Source organism: Gymnoscopelus microlampas, assembly GCF_963454915.1.
Source record: "Gymnoscopelus microlampas genome assembly, chromosome: 13".
Lineage (NCBI taxonomy): Eukaryota > Metazoa > Chordata > Actinopteri > Myctophiformes > Myctophidae > Gymnoscopelus > Gymnoscopelus microlampas.
The window spans coordinates 25,790,216-25,813,166 of NC_139950.1; the positions used below are offsets into that span (position 1 = coordinate 25,790,216).

The 22,951-nt window shown below is 41.6% G+C and overlaps 1 protein-coding gene across 1 annotated transcript in view; it reads right to left on the reverse strand.

The window, feature by feature from the left end:
• Nucleotides 1-22,497, reverse strand: part of fbxw4 (F-box and WD repeat domain containing 4) — a 75,606-nt gene extending 53,109 nt beyond the window's left edge. Inside the window, exons 1-5 of the mRNA XM_084076693.1 lie at nt 22,200-22,497; nt 18,835-18,930; nt 18,279-18,464; nt 17,852-17,984; nt 16,387-16,472 (exon numbers count right to left, since the gene is read on the reverse strand). Coding sequence (XP_083932819.1) covers nt 16,387-16,472; nt 17,852-17,984; nt 18,279-18,464; nt 18,835-18,930; nt 22,200-22,384 — 686 coding nt within the window. The 5' untranslated portion in view covers nt 22,385-22,497. The remainder of the gene's footprint in view (nt 1-16,386; nt 16,473-17,851; nt 17,985-18,278; nt 18,465-18,834; nt 18,931-22,199) is intronic.
• Between the last annotated feature and the right edge of the window lie 454 nt (nt 22,498-22,951).

Genomic DNA, 22,951 nt, shown 5'->3' on the forward strand with positions numbered 1-22,951 from the left:
AATACTATATGTTGTTGCGTTGCATTGTGCCTAACCTATTAGCACTAGACTAACCTGCGCTAGTTTGGGTATCAAATTCAGATGTTTACATGTCATGCTTTAGGAATTTAGCTGATAAACTTGTGGCCCAGAGTAATTATATAATGCAAACATAATAAGTTAAATTATTACAAATTACAAATCTATGTAAGCGCTAGGACATTTGACCACTTAAATCCTATATACTTTGTTCACCTCCAGGGATCTCTCCTTGGCCCCCTATTGTTTTGCCTCGGAAAACAAGCCCCCCATCGGCAAAAATAGCCGCTGTACAAGCAACACCTTGTGAGCTTGTAGATCTGCTGAATGATCTCGCTGAATGTTCGCCCCCAGAATAGGGACGTTAGGGTTCTAACCCTAACCACTAACCACTGCTCAACTCAAATTAACAGTATACGTTTGTTTCTGCCAATGACACATTTACATGGGAATAATGGATTTCACATCAAAACAAGAGTCAGCTCAAAGTTTCTGATTATAGGTCTTTATTGGACTTCTTAAACCCAGAAACACAAGCGACAGAGGTTTTAGCTCACTGTCCCATTACTGTCACCTCCAACTCTAACTATATCCGGTTGTGGTTCAATGTTTTTTGTTGTTTTTTAAAGGACAGTGGAAAGTCCACTCACATTCTATTTTTTGTTTTGTCATTCATTAAAACAGACAGCAGGAAAGCAAATGAAGAGAGGTGGCACAAAAGGAAGGAGGTTCGGGTAGGACCGGGTAGGATCTGATCCTTGATAATAAACGGTATGCAGGATCGAGATGTGTCTACTGTCTAAACAACTTAAACCCAATATACATTGTTGATCAGGATCTCCCCTGGCGCTCTATAGTAGGCACCCTTATTTTTTCCGCTACACCTAATCTTTTCGCCGGAAATAGCAGATCTACAAGCTTATAGATCTGTAGGGACGCTAGGGTTCATAAACACTGTGGCAACGACAAGAACACATTTCATTCAGTTGGCAGGGCTCTAGACTGCGAGTGAAATTGATGAATATAATTATAATTGAATAATTACAATTATTTGGCTGTGTAACTTTGCACCATAAAATTGTAATGTTTATAAGTGTTGCTGTGTCAAACAATCCATGGTTAAACAATCCCCCGCACCATTAGAATTAAATATAGCCCTGAATCCGGGTGTGTTCATATCTCATGTACTAGTACACAAGAGTGACGTTTTTGGGGATTTGGCTCCTGGACATTGTAGATAGTCTTGCATAGCCAGGCGATCAAAGATCTCCGCCTACTGATATGTCTAGTGACATCTGAATTCAATGAATGGGCTAATACTGTGTGAAAACAACACAGAAATAACAAAACGGCTTCACAGAACCAATGCAACCAGAACCAATGCAAAGACCTTCATATGGGATCATATCAGGATTAGTTTTCAAAGCAGTGGGCACAGGCTTGTTACCACTGGTTTTCACCGGCGTTCAAGCCCATTCAATGAATTTAGATTTATGATCGTATGGCTACACAAGACTACATTGTAGATAACAATTTTTAAAAAACTTTGTTTTGTACGATGCTGTGTGTGCATGGGTCATACTTCTCATGTAGGGCTCCAGACTAACGTTTTGCACCACCGTCCCAGAGCTGTCCCCAAGTACAATTTCAACTGTCTAAAGTGAACCGCCCCGAAGATTATTGTAATTATTTGATTACAATTTTTGCTGGTGAAATATGCTTGGGTAATCCATGGTTTGTGGCCACTAAAGATCGCTGATACAAGATCTGATTGCCAGAGGGCAGCAGAAGTAGGAGGAGGTGGCGTTGGTGTTGTACTGTATAGTGTAAAGATTTACCATGCACAAGTGTTGGAGGAATTATGGAAGTGCCTGCATGTTGTATTGGTTGAGACAGAGGGTTGGACATGTGGCTTACAGAGAACGGAGAGATTTATTTAGTTTAATAAAAGACTATTATTGGAGTAAACAAGCCTCTATCAGTCGTCATTCACAGGGGGAGTTACGTCGCAGCACAGAACTCAATGAAATCAATCAACGACTAGCAGGGGTGTGCCAATACACTAATTTCACGATACGATACGATACACTATATTGGACTCACTCACGATATCGATACGATACGATATATGGCACTTTTTTATTATGAAAATATATGGGGGGGAAAAAAGCTTATGAAAATATATGGGGGGGAAGCAAATGCAAACAAATACTTTTGTTTTTGCATTATTTAAGTATAAGTTTAAAAAAAAATCAAAAAATCAAAAACGATACATTTCATCACGAAAACGTTAGGGGCACACCCCTAACGACTAGCTTTATATATTCAAAAAAATATTCACAAAGCTTCCTTTTAAAAGTGGGTCTGCTTGGTGCAAGCATCATTTTCCATGCTCATCATTAAATCGATCGTTTTAAAGTGTCACCTTTGGCATCTGGATAAAACCCATAATATTCCTAAATACAAGAGGTTACTTTTTCTTTTGACACTTGAAGATCGTCCATGCTGGCATTGATTTCACTGAGTTCCATGCTGTGATGTGCTGTGAGGCGTATTGCCGTATTCACTCCAATAATGGTATTTTATTAAACTCTCACAATAATAGGTCAACGTGTCTCAAATAAATCTCTCCGCCACAAAACAGAATGCAATGCCTACCGCACTCCACATTACCATAATTCCTCCAACATGCATGGTAAATCTTTGACATATACTGTATGACACCCCAGCCCCCTGGCAATTAGATCATGTATCAGCAATTTTTTGTGGCCATGAAGACGGATGGATCTATTCTGAATCGGGCTGTTTTCAATGTACCGTAAATTACTTGATTGTATGGTCCTTGTATGTATTGGTATTTTGTCATGTAGTATACCCCAAAAAAAAAATGTTTAGGCTGATTTGTCACAGTAACAATAATAATAATGATGATAATTATAATATGGCTGCACACGGGCAATTACATTCACTTTTCATAAACAAATTCCTATTTTGATGTGTTGTATAAATGTAATCGGCATGTCATTGATAAAACGGGTCTTATCAACTGTCAAAAATCTGGGACAATATGACATACAGTATGCACAAAAGGAAGAAACTGAGAAAAGAATATTATGTGAATAAACCCAGCAACTTTCTGAAAAACGTAGTGGCACAAATGCCATCGGTAGAAAATGTTAGTCTGGAGCCCTGGTTGGGGTTCCTACTGTATGTGCCGAGCACAATTTACAGCAGATAGCTTTTCATTTGCCAAATGCCAAAACTTGACATAACTGTCCAATACCACGTGGTACAAACATAACAGCCTAATTCATTTAAGGGAGGTGTGATTTACATAATAAACACACACATTGTTTTATAAATTCTCAATAATTCTAATTATTATTATTATTTATTGTTTTATCTTCAAATTCTCCATTGCCAGAGTTTGGGACTTTGGGCTTGTGTGTGTGCAACAAATGACTTTCACAATGGTCTGTGCACAGACGTCAATGGCAGGCCTCGACTTCAGGCGGAATTAAGGAATTCCATACAACTCTCCCAGTCTGCCTATTAAGAGGGAATAATAGAAAACACGCACCACACAAACACAAAAAACCTAAGTCACTATTTATCTGTGACTCTGCCCTGGGGCCAATTACAGATGAATGGCAGGGAGCAGCCCCATATCCAAGCTCTGGGAATGTTAGAGGGCATTGGCTCTGGACTGCAGGGGCAGTTTAGCAATGCACCCTCCTAGTTAGCCCCCCATACCCCCCAAACTCTGAGTCCCCCCCCTAAGTCCCACCTCTCCCCCTTCAAACCCTCTTTTCTCTCCCTCCCTCCAGTCCGAAAGAGAGGTTGTTAATTTGTTGCGCTTGACCCCGGGCTTTGTGTCTGTCGTGTATCTAGTTTGTAAAAAAGAGGCTTTTATCTCCTTTCTAAATATGTCTGAGCTCAGACCGACTACGGTGCTTTTATATCGGTCGGGGGGGTCGGGGTGGGGGGCTGACCCCCACTGACACACACATACACACACATAATATGTACACACATTCTGGGTGTTTTCCCTTCCTTACTGATCTGCATGGACACCCACATGCACCCGCACACACACACACACACACACACACACACACACACACACACACACACACACACACACACACACACACACACACACACACACACACACACACACACACACACACACACACACACACACACAGAGTCCTGGCCCTCACAAATCCAGTCCACCCATCCTCATCCACACCCCTCCCCACCCCCTTCTGGCCCTTTTGGCTTCTGTTTGTGTGCCCCCTCTGTCTGAGGTCACCAGGACAGCACTGGGGACATTCCACACACACACACACACACACAGACACACACACACACACACACACACACACACACACACACACACACACACACACACACACACACACACACACACACACACACACACACACACACACACACACACACACACACACACACACACAGGCCCTCTGCTCTGCTCAGCCGCCTGGAATGCATTGGGACAGAACACAACGGTCCAACTCGGAGGAAAGATCCGTGCCATGGACGGATAGCCAAACCCAGTCACAACATATACTGCTAGAACAGTCAAAGTGAGGACACCATTAGTAGCCGAGTCAAGTGTCTCGTTTCATGTCAATGTTGAATCCCAGTTACTGTATGTGGTATTCTGGGCCGAAAGTACAATTCAAGGTGATAGTAAATCTAGCCCTAACCCTGTCATTTAAACCTATCGTATCTACATTTTATGATGTATGGAAAATGGTATTTTGAAGTGTCGCATTATAATCTTCTGAATTCAAACAGGCACTCTAGAAATCAAGTAAATGCATTGGACATTTATTGTACAAGGTATAACACTAGTATAACACTTTTACACCAATGTTGTGAGACGGCTTATCTATCAGTCTGATATGTTTCTATAGCTGAGTTGGGAGGTGGGGTGGGGTGGAGTGGGGGGGGGGTTGGCCTGGAGTGCAACAGACAAGTTTTAAATTGGGATTCACTAGGTGCAGTGGTTCACTGATCAGAGACTTGTCTGTGTATGTATGTCTCCCTCTCTTTCTCTCTCTCTCTCTCTCTCTCTCTCACTCTCTCTCTCCCCGTCTCTCTCCCTCTCTGGCATTGTGATGGGAATGACGCTCATTAGGGCAATGTGCTCTATGAATAACCGCGACCGATATGTATCGCACACTCCCACGCTGTTAGCTTTTGCTAACATTGTTTGCATCTGCTGGTGGTCTGGATTTAAAACATGCTTGAGTTATTTAAACTTTTAAAAAGAAACATGCACACAACATGCCATATGAAAAGTGGAAATGATTTGGCTGCTGTTAATGACCAATTTGTTTTCTAGTCTTGTCTTAATTTATTGCTTTATGAACATCAAAGAAAATAGTTTCTATAAATGCCCTCTTCTTTCCCTCATGTTACAAAACATTGAATTCTTCACCAAAAAACTTCCAAGATGTGAACATTTTTTAAGTGAAAATGTGTTGTTTCAACAGCCAATATGTATTCTCAGTAATTACAACAGAAACAGAAAATAGCTCTCTGAGGTCTTCAACAATGAGGCTCTATTTGAGGGCTAACAGTAATAAAGTTAGGTATATTTGTGCATGTATCAGGCCTGGTATTACAGAGCTCTAGGGCTGTGGTTTTTGTAAAAACAAAATACATGATACATCTTTCCTGGTACACCTGAGACCAAGGGAACACCTGCATGAGGCTGGAACGTAATGAGAGGTCTTCATGGCGAGTGTGCGTGTCGTGTGCGTGCATGTGTATGACTGAAAATGTGTGTGTGTCTGTCTCTGTGTGTGTGTCTGTGTCTGTGTGTGTGTGTGTGTGTGTGTGTGTGTGTGTGTGTGTGTGTGTGTGTGTGTGTGTGTGTGTGTGTGTGTGTGTGTGTGTGTGTGTGTGTGTGTGTGCATGTGTGCGTTAATGAATGTCCATACATTTTCATGCTCTCTGCATCCATGTTGTGTGTGCTGCATGTGTCTGAGCCGAGGTCTCTTCTACGTGCACTTGTGCACGCGCACATGTGCGAGCCGAGGTGGAGCGAGGCATGTCTGCAAGGTGGTGCATTTGTCGTACAGGGAATGTCTGTCTGCAATACGGTATGTGTGTATGGACGAGCCTGCAATGTGCATGCATGTGCGTACGCAAAATCCTCTACACACTAATATGATCATTTAACCCAGAGACCAGTACAGTCTGTACAGTCGACAGGTCAATTTGGTTCCATTTGTACATTCTCTGGGTTAAATTAACACTATAGATTTTACTGGGTACTGTGTACATAGAATGAAGAATGCAGGGGTGTGCGTATGTATGTGTGCGTAATGAGCAGGTTTAGAGGGAGTTGTGATTATTCTCACCTCCTGCGGTGTGGGTCCCCCAGCTCTGTGGGCTTCAGGGAAAGCGCCCTGTATTTAGCGTGTGGGAACGCACATTCTGCCCCCTTATCGCCCGCATTGTTGCAGCCTCTCTCCCCCCCCTTTTTTAACTAATTGAATTCTTGACTCCTGAGCCATTGGACCGGCCCAAGAGAGAGAGAGAGAGACAGAAAGAGAGAAAGAAAGAGAGACAGAGAAAGAGAGGGAGAGGCCAAAGAGAAAAGACGTGAGTTTCAGGGGGGGGGTTGTAGCTGAGTGGAGGGCGGGGGGGTTGGAGTGCATAAGGGTGGTGGTGGTGGTGTGTAGTTGCAGAGGTGTGTGTGTGTGTGTGTGTGTGTGTGTGCGTGCATGCGCACGTGCGTGTGTGTGCATGTGCGCCTATGGGGGTGTCACCCTGTACTTTGATATTGGAGGTCATAGGTCACGCTCCCCATCGACAGTGAGAAAGTGGCGATTTGGGGGCTGGTTTATCCAACAGTCATTTTCTCGCCTTTGGAGACTTCACAAAAGCGCTTTTGGAAGCCCTGCAACATCTTTGTAGTTGTGCTTGAGGAATTCTAGACAAAACAAAACCAGCAGAGGAAAAAAAGAAGAAGAAGAGAAAAAAAGGAAAAAAAAACAGCCACCCTTTCTCACCTCTCCTCAGGGTAGCTTCTCCCTTCACTGGCTTCTGCAACTCCCTCCACCCCAGACACACCAGCCCCACCCCCCTTTTCTATACTAGTGGTCAGTGTAGCTACCCCCCCACCCCCCCCTCACTTGGTCCCAGCACCAACCTCCATACGCCAGCTCCACTGAGGATATCAACTTTAGCTGCTTATAGGCCACTGGTTCCCAACCTTTTCTGGATCAGGGAACACTTGAAAATCTGCAGCCCACCCAGATGGGTGGGCCGCATGTATGCATTTTCAGAGCCTGCTTATTTAATGATCAATCAATCGAATGTGTTGGATCAATGGGACAAACATAGCATACTTTAAGTCCCTATTTATTATTGGTATCACAATGAAAACATTTTTTTTTAATATTAACGTAGGGTAAGTGATATATTTTTGTTACATGTTTGTTCCATAACCGGAGTCTCCCTGTCTCTCCAGCTCTTTAGTAAACAGAAAATAAATGTCAGGTCGGATTACAATATTATCCAAGCAGGAGAGAGAACTCGCAAAAGTATACATATTAAACAAGTGAAATTGGAAGTGATGACAGAACGAAATGAGCAGACAAACTTCAAACTGGAACACAATAAAATTTAAGCTGATAAATGGGTGCTCTCGCTGATTGGCTGAAATTGGCAACCCACCGGAAAATGTATTTTCTGTATTAAAGAGTTGCCTAAAAAAACCTAATCGCTTACCCTACCTTTAATGTTATATCACCATTCAAATCTTAGTGTAGTGCCAATTATTTGCAATATCCTCATAGCCCACGGGTTGGGAATCGCTGGCCAGGGTGATGTGGGGCAGCAGCAAAGCCAATGTGGTCCAAAAGAGTTAGGCTTCATATCACACCAAACAACAGTTTGGCTTGGTTTTAAGCCTTTAAGACATCTGTATCATTTTAGATTTATTTGGCTATTAAAAAATAGCAGATATACAAGCTCATAGCGCGGCACAGTGATATGAGCTTGTAGATCTGCTATTATTTTTCGTGAAAATTTGAATATATATTGAATATATATATTTTTAAAGCAAATTTTAGATGGGGGTCGCCGGCCAAATACATATCATTTTGGAGGTCCTTGATATGAAAAGGTTTGAGAACCACTGATATAGTAACATACGTTTTTTTCAGAAAACTGACATTTTGCAGAATCGGCACCTCAGGCCTTAATGGGTTCTGGAACGCATAATCCAGAGATCCCCAGAGGTCCCAATTAAATGATTGACACACAGCCATTTTACAGTGTAGATTGGGTTCCAAGAGACAAAATCGTATCAAAGGGGGGTCCGTGCACCTAATGCATATCAAACTGGCACTGTTTGAAATGACAAAGGTTGAGAATGACTGATCTAGACAGAGACAAGTGAAGGCATGAACAAGTGACAAGTGAAGGCATTTTTTAACCCATTAAATCCGGGAATGCATCTCTGTCATTTTAGATTTCTTTGGCTATTCAAAAATAGTTCATATGAGCTTGTAGATCTGTTTTGTGTTTTTTTAATCGTGAAAATTTGTGCAAATCTTTGAATAAATATCATATTTATTTTAAGCGAACATTTGTAACTGTCAAATGTTAAAGTATAAATATAATGGTTACAGGCTAAAAGGGGGTCCCTGGCAAGGTTACAATAGTTTTGGATTTTTCATTATAGTTTAGTTTAAGTTCGTTTTGACAGAGTAAGTATTGTGTAATAAAAACAAAAAAAAAGATACCATTTAAAAATATATATCCAGTTACTGTTGGACAATCAACGCGAAAAATGAAAACGAAGGGCATTTTGTCTATCATTTCAGTTTGTTTTAGTTAGTTTTGTAAACACGCAATACAGTTTCAGTTAGTTATCGTAAAAAAAATATAAAGTTTTTATTTAGTTCAGTTATTGAAAATTATTTTCGTTATTTCGTTTTTCGTCAATTATAATAACCTTGGTCCCTGGCACACACTATTTTCAGATGGGGGTCCACGCGCGGCCAAATAGATATTAATTTGGGGGGTCCTTGACACGCAAGCTTGTAGAGAGAAGACAGCCATTAGCTGGACTGAGCGTCCAGACAAGCAACCAGTCAACCATTAGACTCTCTGGTCCATCCAAGGCCCCATGGAGCAGAAGAAACCCTATCAGCCGTGACTCAGTGTGTGAGGCGCAGTTAGTTGACCTGGCTGCCGCTGCATACTGCAGCCAACCAGCTACCAGACACACTTCACCACCTGCCTGGTCTTGTTTGGCTGAGAGCTGGGCCGCACAGGAAACACCTCCAGTCAACTATTAGCCACAACCACCTGCCCCGACTTCCTACTCTTTCTCAGTGGTGGAAAGTAACTAAGTACTCAAGTACTGTAATTAAGTACAATTTTGAGGTATCCGTACTTTACTTGAGTATTTCCAATTTCCAATACTTTTACTTCCACTCCACTGCATCTCAGAGTTAATTATTGTAATTTTACCCCACCACAATTATTTTAAAACTTTAGTTACTAGTTACTTTGTAGATTTTGATTATTATTATTACAAAACCTACATTAACCACTTCAGCCCTAGATACATTTCGGCCATTTGAAAATAGTCGATCTACAAGCTTGTAGATTTGCTATTTTCAAATGATTCTTATACATTTGAAAACTGGAAATGGGACATACGTATTTCTACATTGCAGTATTGAAACATTTGAGTACTTTTTCCATCACTGCTTATTCTACCAACAACTGGAGCCTCAAACTGCACGGAGGGAGAGGAGAGATATATGTAAAGAATGAGAGTGAGAGACAGAGACAGAGGAGAGAGAGAGAGGGAGGGAGAGAGAGAGAGAGGGAGAGATAGACGGAGAGAAAGAGACAGAGAAAATAAATGCAGGTAGAAACAGAAATAACATATATTAAGACATAATAAGACATCATGACGTGATAGAGAGAGAACAGAGGAAGTGAGAGGAGAGGAGAGCAAGAAGGAGGAGACAGTAACCTTGAGTAACCCAATAACCACATACTCCAAATGTACATAATGATCAGTCTGTGAGTTTGTCAGCATCTGGCCCAACCAATGAAATAATTACACTAGAACTAACTAGTGGACTAACTAGTGAAACTAAGCTTTATCTAAATGAAGTAACACTTGACCGGCCACATTTGAGCCCTGTTATCTCCTGCAGTTAACCTCCTGCAGTGCTGTGTAATATTTCAATAACTGTCCGAGATGAGCTACACCTGTGAGCAGATAAAGAAAATGGGATTGAGAAAAGCAATATGAACCGAAGAAAGGCCAAAGCCTAAGCCCACTGATGGGATCAATCTCTTTTCTGCGCTGGTGGGGATCTGTCCCATGCTAGCGCTGACATTTCACCGTAGCCACAATAAAGCTTGCTAACAGACCTTGAGATGAATGGAAAATAAAATCGAAGAGATGGTGATGGAAAGAGAGAGAGTGTGTGTGTGTGTGTGTGTGTGTGTGTGTGTGTGTGTGTGTGTGTGTGTGTGTGTGTGTGTGTGTGCGAGTGCGAGTGCGTATGTAAGGGGTTACTTCATTCAACTAAGAAAAAAAAAGTTTGCATTGTCCTCAATGAAACAAATGGATGCCGCTAGCTTTGGTGTACAAAAAGGATTCTTGCTAGCATTGTTCGCCTTGAAGTCAAAGTGAACCAGCAAGCCACAAGACAGCATTAGCATTTCTCATTGGTTTAGTGGTAACCATTGGCCTGAGAATTGTAGATATCTTCAAAGACACACCGACCAGCCTTCCTTTTCAGGGCGACCTGATAGCTGATTGGTTAGGGTGAGTACCTCATGGGCTATAACGCCTAACAGCGAGCCCCTGGTTTGATTCCCGGCTGGCCAGACCCTTTGCTCCCCTACTCTCTCTCTCCATGTTCCCCGTCTCTCTCCACTGTACCAGTCATGTATACTGTACCAGCTTGCTTTCTTTTTTGAATGTTTCCTTTATCCTCATCTTAATGCACGCAACTGTTTCGCCAGGTTTTATATTTGTTGTTTCTCATAAGCGTGCATCCGTTGTCCGTCAACAACACAGCCGTCTGTGCCTTGACTTCTGTGCGCCGCTGACTGCGCTCGCCTGGTGTGGGCGGGGCTATCTCGCCTGCAAGTCACTAGGAAAATGCCGGTCGCGCCATAGCTTGGGGGGACGAGACCGCCCGTTCAGAGTATGGGAAAGTAGCCCCATTGGCTGAAAGGACAGACAATGATCGAAAATATGTCGAGAATCTGTCGAACACATGTTGCCATGATTGCAAATTTAGGTTGACGATTCATTGTCACTTAAATAATTGCTATTAACAATTTAACTGTGTTTTTGGCATTGAACATTGGAACATATGAAGCCTTTTATGCTTCATAATCAAAAATTGCACAGGGCAGATATGACAAATAACTGAAATATACAAAGAAATTATTGACATATTTAAAACAATGTATACATGTAAAAATACCAGAAATAGCAGATCTACAAGCTTAAGCTTCTAGTTCTGCTATTTCTGCTAGATCTACTATTTCTGCTTTTTTAATATTTGAAAATGCGTGAAAATCCTTCAACATGCAAACGATGACGATTATGCAAAGATAATTGCGATTATCTCAAATAATTGCAATTAGACGAGTATGTAACAATTGTGACATCATTAATGCTTGTGACCCATCACACTAGATAACCAATACGTGCTGCCTCGCCCCATTATAACTGTTTGAGCTCAACTGGCAAGAAATGCCTACTAAGATCCTGACGGGACTGTTCCCAACTCGGTGTGCTCAGGACCCAAATTGTGACTTCACCACACAGCCATGAGCCAACGTACTACGGACCACATGTTCCCATATCTAATTCATCCTCCGTCCATGACGCTGTGAGAATGGATTCCAACCCAATATTTCGTCACAGCCCACTGGTTGTTGAACACTACAGTAGACAATTGCTGAGACTGTATTTATAGCCTTAGCAGTGTTGCTGCCGTGAAAAACTACAACTAAGCACAGTGTGACATGTTAGTTTGCACAGACCGTCCGTCTGGGTTTGACTCCAAAGATAAGCTGTCAAAAGAACTTCCTGGTGAAATTATAACACGCAGTGGCAATCATTTAGATGTGTCTAGCATTGGTTAGTACTTGCCCATCATTAAGCTATGAGTATTGTCTGGTGTCTAATCTATAGTCTGCTGTGTGAATGCATGTTCTGAAAGTCCAGTTGTATTACTGTATGTTAGTTCTGCAGTGTAGTATAATAGGGCTTAGGGATGCAACTATCAATTATCTTAGCAATAATTACATTGATAACTTTTTTTTTATGTTTTCTTTTTTTATATTAATGAATCGACATAACAAATTCTAATTGATTGTTTATAATCAACAAAATCGTTTAGTTTGATTAACCACTTAAGCCCTACTTCCTAGTAGGGCGGCAGCCCTACTGTCATGGTATAACAGTGTCGCTCAAAAACAGCAAAAATAGCCGATCTACATGCGCCCAAAGCGTGACATTATGACATTGTGAGCATAGATCAAATATTATTTTATCAATTAGTGATCATTTTCATGATCGTTTAAAACGATTAGTTTGATTAACTGTTGGACCCCAAACTGGAGTACCTGTCACCAGGTCAAAGTAAATTCCTTGTATGAACCTCTCACTTGGCAATTAAGTTTTCAGATTTTCATTTCCAGTGTTCATATTGACCACCACCACACACACACACACACACACACACACACACACACACACACACACACACACACACACACACACACACACACACACACACACACACACACACACACACACACACACACACTCTTTCAACTCTTTAGATTTTTCAAGCGTGAAGCAGAGACAATTACATTTACAACAAAAGGGGTTCTCTCCCCTCTCTCTCCTTTTGCTCGCTTCTCTCTCTCTCCGTCTGTCGCTTCCTCCCTCGTTCCTCCCTACGGCACAAGGCATGGTGTAGAGGGCGGCAGCCGCCGTTCACTTCTCTCTACTTACTGTACATATGTCGAAGTAAAAAAGGCACTTGAGCGTTCTACGTTGCCCTACGTTGTCCAAACTTATCTGCCAGGGCACATGGCATGAACAAATGTCTCAGACTATTCAGAGACTATGCCTCAAAGGCCTAAGGAGTGTAACAATGGAGCGCGTTTTACACTCTCACAGTTATCTTAACACTCAGGATTTTGCTATGTGAAGAATTAGTAGAATTAGCAGCACTGAAAACTGATGTTTTATAGATAATTTAACCAAACAGGGGGAGCAGACAGGCAGGCTTGGAGGCAGAAAGGCGACTAAACAACCAGAAGAAATATTGCGTTATTTGGGATCCCAGACTTCACCATAAATGCAAAACTCAGATCCTTGCGTGAAAGCTGCCGAAACCCAATGGCTTAAGAAACAAATGTTACAGGCCACAACAATTTATTTTCCACGCGCTGGGCACCAACTTCTTAAGCCGGAGGGAAGACTTTACTTGGCTCTGGGGTGTTTGGGAGGAGGGGTACTGAGTGTACTGGGGAGGGATGTTGTATGTTTATCAGGGAGTTGACACCTGGGTTCCAGAGTGGTTTTAATTAACCAGGCCGTTGGTCAGTGAGAGGCAGGGAGCGGGTTTCCATTATGAGGGGGCGGCAGGCTGAGGCACGGTTTGCTATTTCAGCCAGTAAATTGGAGAATTAATGATGTGGATAATCGTCCCGTTCCCTCTCAGATCTCTCAGAGCCGGCTGAGGTGGGCAAGGCCACCGGTAGTGAGTGTGTGTGTGTGTGTGTGTGTGTGTGTGTGTGTGTGTGTGTGTGTGTGTGTGTGTGTGTGTGTGTGTGTGTGTGTGTGTGTGTGTGTGCGCGCGCGCACGCGCGCGTGCGTGTGTGTGTGTACATGGCAAAATCCTGAGTGTTAGCTTAACTGTCTCTGAGAGTGTAAGACTGGACTTAATACGAGGATCTGTTTGTCAGAGTAAAATTCAATTTACCTCCGTATGAGTGTATGTGTACAGTACGGGTCCATGTGTGCTGAGACTGTGTATGTGAGTGAGCATACATTTGTGAGTGTGTGTTAAGTGTGCAAAGAGGACTGAGAGCCTTGTCGAAAGAGGTTCATACTGTAGATGCGTGTGCATGTGCGTGTCTGTGTGCTGAGTGGCAAAAGGCAAGTTTGGGTTGGATAAGTACATGGTTGAGAATGTGAGTGTTTCCTAGTAACACTGTCCCAGAATGCTAGTGCACTCGGACTCTGAGTGCACTCTCCTCAGAAAGTTTCTGTAAGTTACTTTTCTCACACAGACGGCTTTTGCCTCAATGGATCAGGTTTTGCAGCCTGTGGGTTAGGGCCCAAGAGTGGCAGATGTTCCAAGGGTCACAAAACAAAGTAACTTTAATGTATAGTAATATTGTGTTATTTAAATGCAATGGATGCTGACTTCACTGTCAATTATGGATCTCAGCGTGAAACCAGTTGAGAAACATGACGCCTTAGGGGAATTTTTGGGGGCCATGGAGAAAATATAAATATAGGTGGTAGGTGTGCAAAAATGTAGACTGGAATTTAAACCTGCTGGGAAAAAAATAACTATGTGCAAGTAAGGAAAGATTTGTAAAAAGAATAATTTTAACTTAATGAAAAAAAAGTAAAGCTTTTGTCTTTACTGTTGGTATAATATAGAAAAAAATATTGCTTCCAAAGTCAATACAGCAGATGGTTATCAAAATCAAATGAACATTAAAGACAAACAGGATGCTCCAGTTAGGTAAGTCAGACCACCAAAGAATATCATTAACTATCTGAATGGAAAATCTATTGAGACTATTACCCCCAAATGCAACAATTCAGCCAGTTAAATTTTGCCAGAGTTGGCTGCAGTGGTTTGAAAATAATACTTAGGATTTCCTCTGCAGTTTTTCCAAAGGGCGGCGTGATTTGTAGGCCAGGGATTCTAGGTAGCACCAAGAGGAATCTAATTTAACTCATTATCTTATCTTAACCACTTGAACCCTATAATCGCTATTCTAGGGGAACATTCGTCAAAAACAGCAGCCCTATAAGCTCACAATGTGTCACAACTCACGAAGCTTGTAGATCTGTTATTTTCGGCAAAGATATTTGGTGTAGAGGGGGGGGAAAGGAGCGGACCATACACAGCCGACCTGGTCAACTAAGTATTCGTTTACTAAGTAGAGGGTTTAAGTGGTTAACCCATTCAATCCGGGGACGCATCTGTCATTCTAGATTTCTTTGGGATATTCAAAAATAGCAAGCTCATGAGCTTGTAGATCTGATTTTTTGAATAGCCCAAAGAAATCTAAAAATGACACAGATTCTTTCCTGGTCTAAATGGGTTAAGCAACCTAACCACCCAATCTTGAATCATTAATGTTGAGGGGGGGGGTCCCTGGACTCTGCATCTTCATGGCGAGTTGAACGGATCAGCTGCCCCTGTGCTGGACCAGCAGGTGCTGAAGCACGGATACTGTTACAACCCTGCACATCTGTCTGCCTGTGTGTCATTAACAATGCGCGCACATGTCTTTGTAAGTCATTAAGTCTCTGGGTGTAAACATGGCTGAGAAATCAAAGGCATTTTTCCCCTTGTAATTTCTAAACCATTTCTACTGTACAGTGTGTTCAAGTAGTCATGCATACGTTGGGTAACAATTAATAAAATGAGACCATATGCAATGCAAAAAAGAAAATAATCTAATCAACTGTTGGATTAGTTATACAATCAGTATGTTGTAAAATGTTATTAGTCTGTGATTGCCAGGGCATGAAACAAACTGTCTTTGCAACATTTCACTGGACAATTTATTTCAGCAGCCAAAGTACTTTGTACTTGAACCAGCTGTAGACAATGTTTAAAGTTATCGTTATTTTTCTATAATTAATTAATTTGACTGAGGTTAGAAAACCCAAAACTATTTATATTGTCTGCGAAGATACATACGCTCAAACATTTTCTCTCTCTCTCGCTCTCTTTCACTCTGTCTCTCACACACACACACACACACACACACACACACACACACACTATTTGGTAAAATTACTGATTGTACAATGGACACAGACTTCAGATTGCATAATTATGCGCAGCCTTTTACCGTAATGACTCCAATAGAGTATAGAGTAATCATTGAAAATGTGGGGGGACTGACAAATTCAACACGAAAATGTACTGTATTCATCGCCATAATCATTCAGTCAGCTATGTGCAGGCATTTCTGCTATTTCTTTTAGAACATGACCATTGATGAACACTTAATAACTGTAGCCACATTAAGTGTTTTGAGAACGAGTGAACGGGCACTTACCTCAGCGTGGGGCTAATGGCCACAGACCAAACTCTGTCATACATGGGTATTGTGTCTCGGGGGCAGCTGGAACCGAGAGTCCAAATCTAGACAAATAATTGCAGAAAACCCACCATTAGGGACAGCGATGTGGAGAGAGACAGCAAGGAGAACATAGAGAGGAGGTATGACAAGAGACACGGGTACTAAGCTGGATTTAAACCCAGCACACTGCAATTATGTGGCCAGTGCAGAATTGCCTGAGCCACCAGTTCACCCTGACCACTAAGAACATTATGTCAAACACTGTCACACTGTCACACAGGCAGGGCAGCCACTTGGATTTCTGGGCCCCATGCCAACATATCATAGCTGATGTTAAGTACGTATAATTTAATATGATTTTAATTTACGAAAACAATGAACTAGGCCAATCTTGGAGGGCTTCTGTCAACCCAGAGCCTTAGAATATTATATATACTGCATAAATACAGTATATGGGTTATCACGGGGGTATTTGCAATGACAAAATGCCAGGCAATCTTTTGTTAATCATAAACCCATAGCCTTATTTATTGGCAAAGACAACGAGAAAATGCCATATGATCAACATTGTAATTGTAGACTGGCTGGGATCTCTCTGACAGTGTGGGGTGGGAGTTGGCTGAAAACACAGCAGGTGTTACTGGCTGCCAGCCTTGCCATTACACAGCCATTCTGTGAAATGGCAAAGATAGCTTGTTACCGCTTTGTTTCGGTTCCTTTTTGTGGCCAGATAAGCTCCAGCGTCTCGTCAATTTTACATCCCCAGCAACAACGGAGTTTAGCAAATGGGTTTCATTCATGTTTGACATGGTGAGACTATCAAAGGAGCAATTCACCCATTTTCAACCTTATCTTCATATACAGTAATTGGTCCTTACTAATACTCATTATAAGATGGCACAATTTCCGTCTACTCACTCTGTGTCTCATTGGTGGGCTGTGGACAGTTCAGAAACCTGCCTACCAGTGACATCATCGATGGAGATTCCACAACAACTAGAAACTACAGCCTTTCTATTCCTGTAAAATTATGCTTAAATTGGAGCCATTGTTCTTGCAAAAAAAAGGGTAAAAAAGAAAGTTGTTTGAAATGGCCGAACCTACCTACTGATGATGTCACTGGTAGGCAGGTCTCTGAACTGTTCACAGCCCTCCTCTGAGACACAGAGTGAGTAGACAGAAATGGTACCATCATATAATGAGCATCAGTGAGAACCAATTATATGATCATAGGTTGAAAAAGGCCAAAGTGGTCCTTTAAAAGCAGCGAGGTTGCTTGCAGTGCCAGTTCGGCACGCGGTAGCACTTCAGCTTACACTGATTGGTCAGCTGCAGTATAACGCCTAGGGTTGACATGGCTTCACCTCTCACTGATACTGTAGGTCAGTTACTCCATAGGCATCGCACGGCAGGGAAAATACAGTCTACTAATATGTCTCACCCGGGCAGTTCTGTCCCGGGACCCACTGACAATCAGTCCTCCTCTCGAGTCCAGGCAGTTCACTTCCTGGTTATGACCCGACAGCTCCACGGAGACACCGCTCCTCTTGCTGTGAACCACAATCTTCCCATCGCTGACAACGACACAGTTGGAGGATATTACCGAAAAGAAAATAATTAAAATTGTAATGACGTCACATTTTAAATTAATTCGTATTAAACCTGTGTTTTAACAATCCCATTAAAAAGAAACATTTCACTCAGAAAATGAAAGAAGTTGCGATGATGTGTCCTGAGGAAATAGTTAAATTATCGAAACAAGCTGAGGTTTCACGCTACACATTAAATGTTTTATCACATACAGTATGTATGACAATTCAGGTTCAGTCGTGTCATGAGATACAAATTGCATTAGATTACGAGGCTACCTTCCACCACTGATGAGGTGAGAGTCCGTCACAGCGAAGCGACACACATCAACATCGTGGCCTGAGTACACGGCATACGGATAGCGGTGGAACTTGCCCCTGTTGTGTCGCAAGGCGTACGCCCCAATGTCTGCAGCCTGGGACAGAAACAGCACGTCCCCGTCCAGCTGCAACCATGGCAACAACCTAAAAACAGGAAATGCATACATTTGCTTAGTGCTCTGAATTGCATAGACAGAAATACAAATTATTGCTGTCAGGCAGAAACATATCTCCATATTTCTATCTGGGTTTTTTTCCCTTAAATTAATGCTCTACTTCTTTGTAACGCAGTGTCGTGAAAATGTAGCTGACACAATTATGCAATGACGGTATTGTCTTTGACCAATCAGTAGTCCGCATTGTTGTTTCGCGTCAGCTTTTGGTATCGCCAGAAGCTCGCTTGTAACCTCAACAGAGTTGATACCAAAAAAGTACCAGGTGAGGTACTCGAGCCAGTAACACGCACCGGAACAGCACCATTGTGTCTCGTGAACAGGTGTATGCAAACACTTACTTTGTCTTCCATTTCAGAAGAGTGGCTATTTTGCAAACCCCGTTGTACCAGTTCTGTGCAGCCTTCACTCTCTCCTTCAGCGGGATATAAGGATATCTGCAATGACAGTCACACATTGACATTACAAGATGAACAAAAACCTGCACCCCTTTAAACACTGGGTGAGCTTACACTTTTTTGGGCATTGACCGTGACCTTGACCTTTCAAGGTTGTGCAAGATCAAGGGTCATGTTGTCAAATTAAAGACCATATGTAATTTCCGATTCGTCAATAAATGTAACTATATCTCTATCATTAACCATTTGAATAATAATGGACAATTATGTCATTTGACTGATGACCTTGATCCCCAAATCTTAACCATATCAATATTCAATAGATAGGACTATAGTTTAGAAATACAAAGAACACTCTAGTTCGGATTTACAGAGAACACTCTGTTCTTAGAGTGAGGTAAATTCAATTAATTTCAATGATTTTATTTATTATTATTATTTATATTCCTGTAAAGTTGCCAACAAACAGACAATAGAAGAAAGAAGAAAGATACCACAGCTTCATACAACAGTCATGAGTTGTAAATAACTTGAAAAGAAAATGAAAATATATTATTATGAATGTATAAAAATGTATTTGTACTGAGGATGTATGGAAAACAATCACCCTTATCTTGATTGTTTGTTATTATTGCTCATTGTCTGAGCATTATGGTTGCATACACTGTTGTTGATGAAATAGGAGCTCATTGAAGATCATTCTGATGTTTCCCTTGTTGTAAACTGTAGAAAAATAAATGTTAAATCTTTACAACATTTAAGTTGTTTGAACTAATGTCTGCTCATTTCCTTCAGTGGTGAAAGCAGACCGTTTGGAAAGAGAGTGTCCTTGAGCAAGACACTTTAATCCCAACTGCTCCCGATAAGCATGTTGGTGTCTTGCATGGTTTCCTCCGCCGTAGGTGAGTGAATGGGTGAATGTAATGCATAGTGTAATTTTACAAGTGTATTTTACAATTTATCAAAGACATTGGAAAAATGTTAAGAAAAATAAATGTTAAATTGTTTAAGTTGTTTGAACAACTACGTATGTATTCATCTCCTTCAGTAGTAGTGAAAGAAGAAGTAGTAGTGAAAGAGCGTAGCATTTATCAGTAGGCCTAAGAAATCAGTTGATTGATTGATTGATTGAATACTTGATTAACAGTTTGGCAAAAAAAAAGCACAGAAAGTGTGTAAGGTAAACCGTACTGGAAACTTGTATTGCAATAAGAGTATCGATCGATTTTACCATGCAGTTAATCAATTATGGGATATTATGGCCAGAATTTCAATATTGAGCACCCATAGCCTAAAAAAATTATGTGAAAACATGACTGTGTCAGTGTCTTGTTCCCAGTAGAGGCTGACACTCATCCAGAACAGTAGCATATGCATTCACATGTGTTCGTCAGCCCCATGCCAGAGGGGGTTGACACAAATCAGGGAGGAAGCAGCTTGCTTCTCTCCCAGCTAGCAGCTGAAGGATGTGCTGCCCTGACACTCTCAGCAGGTCCGCCAAGTTCATTTACATTGGCCTTTGCCTGGGCGTCTCAGGGAGGTGACGGCTGGTTTGATTAGAATGGGCCTCACTAGCAATCACTGGCAATGGGGGAAAAGGTTAGAAGGGAGGAAATTATGATGCCATTGTGGCTCTGGGCCAAATCAGCCATGCTGAGATCTCAGAGCCAGGCTTTACTTCTGCATTCAGCAGTATTTTGCCCTCTCATTTTTCCTACTGTCTGGCAATAAACTTTAAGTAGCGAGAGGAGTGAACTCAACTGTTCTGCGCAGCAGGTGTACTTGTGTCCCGACTGCTATGGAGCAAGGTGGCCCAAGCCATTTAGAATGTGATTATGAACTGTATGCATTAAGGATCGTCTCTGTCTGAGTTAACAGTCAGAGCAGGGGATCATTTGAGTGAGGTAATTGTACCCATCTTCACAAAACCCTCTAGACTTAGAAACAGGACCCGAGTTGGCTCTCTACTTCTTGGACCGCTTTTGTTTTGGTCTACACCCAATCTCTTTGCCAAAAATAGCTACACTGTGAGCTTGTAATTCGGCCATTTCTGGCTAATGTTCCTCCCAGAATATGGATGCTGGGTTTCAAGTGATTAAAAGAGAGACATGACTACAGTACCTTCATTATATCTGCTAAATGCCTAAAATGCCTATACTGATTATATAGGCTAATGTAATGTGTATTATCATTATTTTGGACAGTATGGAATCTGACAGGGTGATTCTCATACCAGTAGGGCTATTTGTGGCTGATAATAAAAGGTTGATCACGATTCACGAATACACAGGTATATTACAAAATGATAGCAATTAAGAGTGCTAATAGCATTGCATGGACACACTTTCCCATCCGCCTCCCTTGCCCAGTCTGAGCTTGCCTTCCGTACGAACCGACAGTCATAACAGATTATTTCTACATTGCAGTATTGATACTTTTACTTAAGTAAGAAATGTGAGTACTTTTCCACCACAGTGAAGCATTACATCAGAACTGATACAGATTACGTCAGAACTCACTGATGACTGTCATATCATGACAGTCATGGACGAACTTCGACCTGGTGTTTGCACTTTCTCCATTTACGGCCCGTACATCTACTTAAACGTTCTGATTTCAAATATAAAGTCTTACCCCATGGCCACGGATGTTATAACTATGTACGGGCACTTAGAAGTACCCGTATCTTCCGTATTGTTCAATCAAAAGCATTTTAATCCGATCGGTGGCGATTTCCTCATAGAGTTACAATGTATCAGAGTGCAATACACCTCCCAACCAATAGGGTAGTTAAAAGCATATGGTGAAAAAAAGGAGAAAATGGCCACCGATCGGATTATAAGGCTTTTTATTGAACAATACGGAAGATACAGGTACATCTGAGGGGCCGTACATAATTGTAACATCCGTGGCCATGGGGTAAACACTTTGTATTTGAAATCTGAACGTTTAAGTAGATTTACGGGCTGTAAATGGAGATAGTGCAAACACCAGGTCGAAGTTCATCCATGACTGTCATGATATGACAGTCAAGTTTCAGGGCTACATATTATGTATACAGTAACAAGACTGAGGTTTATTAGAATGTAGCTACAGTAGGGACAATTTGTTTTGTAGCCTGTCACATACATGAGTACGTGAGACCAATGTGAGCACATGTTTCAGTAAAACAGCTTCAACATACGACAACATTTGCTCCATTATGTTGTGTGCTGCCGTTTCTCCAACTCAAGGTAATATATAACGTTAGCTTCTCTTCTCATACTAAAAGCACATGTTCCTCCTTCCTCACGGAACTATTATCTTACATGTCTCTTCCATTTGGAGTGATCCCGGTGTTTAGGAAGTCTTTGGCGATCCTCTTCCACACGGCATCACGGTTCACAAAGTGGTGGATGGTTCTGCACACTTGGGAAAGGCGACTCAGAGACCTGTAGTCCAGATATGACAGAATCTGGTACAGGATATCCTCTGGCAACTGTAACAACAGCATTTTAGAATCCTCCGTTTACACACACAGTCAACTCGCCTGTGGTAGTTTGTATAAAAACAGGGATTATAGTCCATTTTAGTCCATGTTTTCAGTAGTGTTGTTTACACGTCCATTGCGTCATTACGTCATTACGCATTACGTTGTAGTGCGCGATGACGTATCGTGTCCCAGTCACACGTGCGCTTCCTTAGACCTGTTGCGTTTCTGCCCCATGCTGACAGGTGGTGTTATGTATGGTGCAGTGCAGTGGTGTAAAGTAACTATGTACATTTACTCAAGCACTGTTCTTAAGTACAATTTTGAGATATTTTTTACTTTACTGTAGTATTTCCAGTTTTCAGTACTTTTACTTCTAATCCACTACATCTCAGAGGCAAATATTGTACTTTTACTCTTTAGTTACTTACCAGGTAGATTTAGTTTATTATTACAAAACATAGGCTACATTACCCACTTCAGCCCTATATACATGTCGGCTATCTGCTATTACTGGTGGGCATAATGCTGGGACTCGGGAGCAATAGTTTACATTTCTCATCAATAATAGGAATCAAAAGTTTTAATCTG